This window comes from Cucurbita moschata, unplaced genomic scaffold (assembly GCF_002738365.1).
Source record: "Cucurbita moschata cultivar Rifu unplaced genomic scaffold, Cmos_1.0 Cmo_Scf00020, whole genome shotgun sequence".
In the NCBI taxonomy this organism is placed as follows: domain Eukaryota; kingdom Viridiplantae; phylum Streptophyta; class Magnoliopsida; order Cucurbitales; family Cucurbitaceae; genus Cucurbita; species Cucurbita moschata.
The window spans coordinates 1027405-1034108 of NW_019268536.1; the positions used below are offsets into that span (position 1 = coordinate 1027405).

Genomic DNA, 6704 nt, shown 5'->3' on the forward strand with positions numbered 1-6704 from the left:
TTTTTTTTTTTTTTTTTTTACTTCATGCTTTGATGCGAGGATCGTTATTTTCGAATTATCTTTTTAACAACTTTGATCTGCAGCAATCCAGGATATCCATTCTGCACGGGTGTTACTTTAGCCAAACTTGCTGCAGTTACCATGGATGAGCAGGGGAATGAAACTTTTGATGCAAGTGGTGCTCTTGATAAACTACGCAAGGTTAGCCTCACCTCTTATCATGGAGCTAATGTTTTTTTTGTTGCACATGATAGTCAGGTCAATCTTGTATGCATGTGTTAATGCAAAATACACGAATTTTCTTTTTATTCGTGCATCCTTTATAAACATCATGTGACAATCTTTTTCTCATGTGTCTGTGTGCTGAAAGCCTTTGGGTGAGCTTCTTCAGAGTCAAAATGGATTGTGTCTGGCATCATTCAATAAGCTCTCTTTCTTCAACCTATTCGACAATCAGACTTTTTTTTGACTCAGAAAAAAACCTTTGGCTCTTAGCCATGGTTGCGATTTGCTAGGTCATACAGCTCGAGCGCAACCAGAGACCTTTACCAATGAGGAGACCTCTATTGAATGATTTTGGGATAGTATTTTATATCGTATGGCTCTGTAGGCCAAGAAAGCACAATCCTGATGGAATTAGACTACAGATTTATTCACCAATTAGAGAACCTTCATTTAACTCCTGGTATTTTTGTACTTTTCCAGCAATCGTAATGAAACGTGCTTTTGTTTCTTTCTTATTGGGAAATAGAACGAAAGAAAGAAAGAAAGAGAAGTTTCACAGTTTGGTGTTCATTTAAGGAGAATACAATAGGAAGAAACCACGTTCATTTTCTTTAAGGAAAAACTTCTCACTTCAATTCCTGCTTTTTCCACATCTATTGAGTCGTCCTTTTAAGTTCGCTTTCTATTTGCACCGGTTTTCTCGCTTTCTGAAGTGCTTCCTTAATTTGTATGATTCAGTGATTGTGAAGCATTATGATAGCATTAAGTTTGATTTTGGGTGTTCATGTCCCATGATGTTTTGCCCTTTATCGTTGTTTATGTGTGAGAAATTTTAATCTCGTTATTATTTAGTTTTCCTTTCATTGTTCTAGACTGCCCTTATGAAGTATTATGACAACATTAAATTCAAATTCAGCTTTGGATTTCTCCTGGCAGACCAAATTTCAGGATGGTTTGGTTTTCAACATTGAGCATGAAGTTGAAACTTTTATGGAGTCGTTTCTTAAAAAAAAAAAACTCTTTGATCAAAGTTGCATTAGGCTAGTTGAATCTAAGAACCCTCGTAGGATATGCAAACCCTAGTTCACAAATGCGAAAACCCCCGTATCAATTTGATTTTACCCCAAGGGAAAGTAAGACCCAGATTACCTTGTTGATCAAATATCTCAAAACAAGAATACTTGTTTGAGATTCGAATCACTCCACGAGCAAGATCGATCATGTCAAGCTTGAATGATTCTTAACATGCAGTTTAAACTATATAGAATTTCAAAGAAACTTGACCATTGGCTAAATGAAAACACAAATGCTCTTTTGACAACATTTCCAAGTCTCCTTTACATAGACATCATACATAGCTTTATATATCCTAAAAATGAAAACCCTTGATCTTCCGTGAGGTATTTCAAGAGTTGTAACCCTCATACTTTATGGCCATAACTAGTCAATATGTAAATGTAACTTTAAAGTAAATAAAATCCTTAAAATACATCAAAGAAACACCATAATTTTAGATTATCATCCACCCAAAATTTATATCCATCAAAGAATAAATGAAGTTCTTTAATGTGGCATGAATTGTAACATCTTGTGATAATTTTAACAATATTTTCTTCACATCTTTTTTGAAGTTTATCTTGTATGATTGATGCCTTGGTTTATATCAATTTGGGTTGAAGCATTATGTTTAAAGTTTTTAAGGTGTTGCTTTTTTCAAGGATAATTTTGGCCGTTTTCATTGAAGAGCTGGATAAAATTTCAGACTTGGATTGCACAACTTGAGGAGAGCTACAAGTGACTCGTCATCAAATTTTTCTTTGTAGAATAGAATATCTTGAAAAGAAGTTAAACATTCTCCTCCAATACCAACAAAAGATAAATGATACTTTCTCCGCCACTCTTGAGAAGTTAATAGAAAAATTTATATCAACAGATTTGGAAGGACCTCCCTACTTTTTCTCAAGTTTCTCAACGGAGTTACGAAGTCATTTTCTTATTTTTCCTTCCTCAAAAGTCCAAAAGGCTTCATGATTTTCGAAGCATCAACCTTCCTTAATAATTGTTATCCTTAGAACTATCCTTCCCATTTATCTTGATTAATTTCGGCCCTTTTTTTTTTTCCAAGGGAAAATGGGCTTTGCATCATGCCCATTCCACCTAAATGAAGAAGAGAAAATCATCCAAGAAATCAAACAGGGGTTTGAGAGAATTGATAAAGCAGCCTCCACTACTTTGGCTTATGGGTTACTAGTCAACGAATGATCATTATTTCTTGGAATGTTAGTGGACTTGGTTCTTGGCGGAAATGTGCCTTGATCAGGGGATTCATCCTCCAGTATAATTCCACTATTGTTATTCTTCATGATACCAAGGCTTGTACTGTTGATAGACTCTTTAATAAATTGTAGGCTCTTCTTTGAGAAAGAGCAAACCTTATAGCCGGATTTTTTGAGGACATAATTACTTAGCTATTTCTTGATATAAATTGTCCATCTCTTTTTAATTCTTACAGTTTTGCATCTCTTTGGTCTAGTTGGAGAAGTGTATTGTATCCCTACTGGCTTGGGTTTTTCATCCTCATTTCTTATATAAATTTCATAAAGAAGTGTTTCTTATAAATAAAGATGGAAAAAAAAAAAAAAAAAACAAAGAACCAAGGATACAAAACCCTATAGCGCTAAGATTTTTTATTTTGAGAATTTGATTTTTTTTGCCACTTTGCACATTTCTTTCTGAAGTATTTCATTGGCTTTTTGCTGCAACTGTAATTGTTTTTCTAAGGTACATGCTCTTTGATTACAGTTGGTGCAACTTGATAGACTTGCCATGTATCATGATTCAAATACCTTGCCATGGAGTTTGGACAAGAAATGGGAGGATCTTACTCCGAAGGATTGGATTGAGGTTTGTTCTTTAATTTTGATGACCATGTGATCTGGTCAGACTTACAGTCTTTAGTTAGTTTCTGCAGCAAGCCTGACGTTTTGTTTGGTCAGGGTGAGCAATATCATTATTGTCTTTTAAGAAAAATTTTCTCCGAGTGTTAACAGATATTTGAAGATGGTATAAATGAACCGACCGCTGACCATGGATTAAGGCATAAATGGGCTATGAATCGAAATTACTTGGTTTCGCCCATTAATGGAATCTTAAAATATCATCGCCTTGGAAATCTAGAAAGAGATGATCCTGAGATTCCATACGAAAAGGCTTCCTTAGTTCTGGGTGATGTGTCTTTGACAATAACGGAGGTATTGGATCTTTTCTTCCTTGGTTAATTTTGTCCTAATATGTTTCATGTGTACGGAACTTTACCTCCGATTCTTTTTCTTTATGGTGTTTTCTTCGTTTTATTGTTTTTTTTCATTGTTTTTGGTTAAAACCAAAAATTTGTAGGGTAGCTAGAATGATTTGCCTTGCTTCCATATCTTTGACGTATGTACCTCCTTTTCATTTTGTTTCTTTGCCTCCCAAATAAGAATGTTAACAATAATGTACAGAATTTTCTGCGAAGAAATAATTTTAACATTAACTAATTTATTGATAGGCTCAATATCACGATTGGATAAAGCTTTTGGAAGTTTTTTCAAGATACAAGACATATGTTGAAGTTTCCCATTTGAGGCCGATGGTTCCTGTTTTGGTCGCTCCTAAGCTGTGGTGGCACTATGCTGTTCAAGCAGGCCTGCAGCAGAATAAAATGTGGTAATGTATTATATGGTTCACATTCAAATCTCTTTGCTTTGTATGAAAGAACTTATATTTTCAACTCTGATCCCCCGCCCCAAGGAATATGGAATAAGCTGAATGATTGCACGATTCAATCCTTTGGTTGTTAATGAACCCTGCAAACTTCATATTCTTGTTAAATCTTATGCCTTCTACTGACTCACACTTTTTATTGCTTCTGAATAAGTTACCGGTTTTCTTGGGAGCAAATACGGCAACTTTGTCAACTTCGTAGACGCTATATTAAGCTATATGCTGGTTCATTGCAACGACTGTCAAATACTAGTAATGCAGAGATTAGAGAAATTGAGAAGGACCTTGATTCCAAAGTGATTCTTTTATGGAGGTAGGTAAATTTTTTTTTCGTTATTGATATGTCCGACTCTTCTGAGTGTTCGTTTGCATTGATCACGTTGCTAACATAGAATGTTTGTTCAATAATTTATTCAAAGTGTTCTTGCTTTCTTGACTGTTGAAGTAAATATAGAATCTGACGTAGTCTAAACAACAACAAAGAGAACTTTTCGAGAACTTCTATCCAAATATTTTATTATGACTCAGTGGAGTATGCTAATACATGAGGTTAGCCCCAATTTAGAGAGGAATTACCAAGTACCCAACAATTTACAAAACTAAGATGAATACAAAAAACTGCCATCAAACTCTTGTACATCACTTTCCCTCTCCCTTGCATGCGAGATTGTACCAATACAAAGGAAGGTTTGGTCTTCAAGCTTGATTTATAAAAAGCACTCAACAGATTGGATTGGGAATTCCTTGATGCCAATGATGAATAAAGATTGTTTCTTGTAGAAAAAAAGAACGAAGATTCCTTGATGCCATTTCTTTTATTTTTTTTATTTTTTTATATATATATATTAAAAGCCCAATGTTCAGATAGACAAAATAAAAGAATACAATGAGAGTATATAAAAAAAAACTTAAGAAAAGCCTGATTAGCCTAAGAAGGGGCTCCGATCAAGCAAATAAAGACTTGGAGGATAATTACGGAAGTTTTTTACAAATGAAGACCCTACACAATCGCATCAAGACAAGCTAGCCACATCAGACGACCCTTCTCTTGGAAGAGTGGATGGAGAAGAAACCCTCCAACATGGCTCTGCTGCCAGGTCAATTGGACAGAAAAAGTCCTGAAGAGGTCACTCCACATTGATCTAGCATACTTATAGGACTACAAGAGATGGTCCAGGTCCTTGACTGCTTCCCTTCAATGGATACAGCACTAGGCCACAATTATTTGAGGTGCAAGCCCAATACTTGATAATATGGAAATATCCAATTGGATTATTCTTGCATTACCATGTCCGTACTGAGAATCCAGGCCAGTACTTTTGGCTCTATATTGAGCTGGGAGGGATCTTGCTCATGTAAACTTATCAGTTACTTGATTCTTATGATAATAAAATAATCAAGAATATAAACTTGTGGCTGAAGCTTAATTTGATCCTGTTGCAACTTATTGTTTGTTTAGGTTACTTGCACATGCGAAGGTTGAGTCTGTAAAGTCAAAAGAAGCAGCTGAACAGAAAAGACTGAGAAAGAGTAGCTGGTTTTCATTTAGCTGGTTTGTGAAAATCTTATTACCTATATTTGGTTCAGATCAATTTCCTAATGCTATAATTTACAATTCTTTTAATCTTATCATTTATTATGGTTTTCATATCATATTAGGCGTGCAAACTCTGAAGACACTTCTGATGGGGATGCTTCTGAGGGATCACCTTTAGGTGTAGAACAATTGACTAAAGAGGAATGGCAGGCAATTAATAAGTTGCTAAGTTACCAACAAGATGAGGACTCACCATCCCATTCTAGGAAGGATGCGCTGAACATGATACAGCTGTTGTTTACAGTATCGATTAATCAGGCTGCTGCAAGAATTGTTAACATTAATCAGACTGAGATTGTTTGCGGAAGATTTGAGCAACTTTCTGTGTCAACCAAGATGAAACAGCGCAGCATCTACTGTGATGTGTTACTGAAATTTTATGGTTTATCTTCTCCAGAAGGTTCACTTGCTCAGGTTTGTTCCCATCTTGATTGGTTCAAGATGATATAATGTTTATTTCGTTGTTGCCGATGGATCTAATCTGAGAACATTTTGTTCTCTTATGTTGCTGTGGGTTCTTTTTTTCCTTCTAGGTGTTTAATTTTTACATTTAAATGTTTTTTGAATAACAAGAAACAAAAGTTTTCGTTAGAGATTGAAATGCAAAGAAAGAGTGCAAGAAAACAAAGACTACGAAGTGTAGACTTTTAGAAAATCAATGTAAAGCGTGAAAGGTAATTGCAAGATAGACAGAGGGAAAGCTATAATTTGATCCTACAAAATACCCCCAATTATTTCAAATATCATTAAGAGAATAGCCTTACAGCAAATTTTGGACAATGAACACTTGAGAAGCCTTGTTCTTGATATATTCAGAACGATGTACCCAATTGAAGAACTTATCTTCAAAAGTCTTTGGTTTCTTTCTTACCAAATGGCCAGAAGGATTTATTTTGAAGCGTTAATCCATAGTATGTTCTCAGATTTCCTAAGCACTTTTTAGCCCTTTAGGAACAATTGTTCATTGTCATTATGAAGAAGGAAGGAAATTCTTTAGTTTCCTTTGTTTTTAAATGAAATCATTTACTTGTGAGTTAAATCAGTGCTTCTATTTATGCTTTCCTATGCAATCTAATGGTTCTATGAACTAGGTTTTTTTTTTTTTTTTTTTTTTTTTTTT

At 34.8% G+C, this 6704-nt stretch overlaps 1 protein-coding gene across 1 annotated transcript in view; it reads left to right on the top strand.

The window, feature by feature from the left end:
• LOC111457570 overlaps positions 1-6704 on the top strand; it is a 71661-nt gene that overhangs the window by 10765 nt on the left and 54192 nt on the right. Inside the window, exons 8-14 of the mRNA XM_023099852.1 lie at positions 84-201; positions 3028-3129; positions 3276-3476; positions 3773-3930; positions 4142-4300; positions 5447-5539; positions 5647-5998. Coding sequence (XP_022955620.1) covers positions 84-201; positions 3028-3129; positions 3276-3476; positions 3773-3930; positions 4142-4300; positions 5447-5539; positions 5647-5998 — 1183 coding nt within the window. The remainder of the gene's footprint in view (positions 1-83; positions 202-3027; positions 3130-3275; positions 3477-3772; positions 3931-4141; positions 4301-5446; positions 5540-5646; positions 5999-6704) is intronic.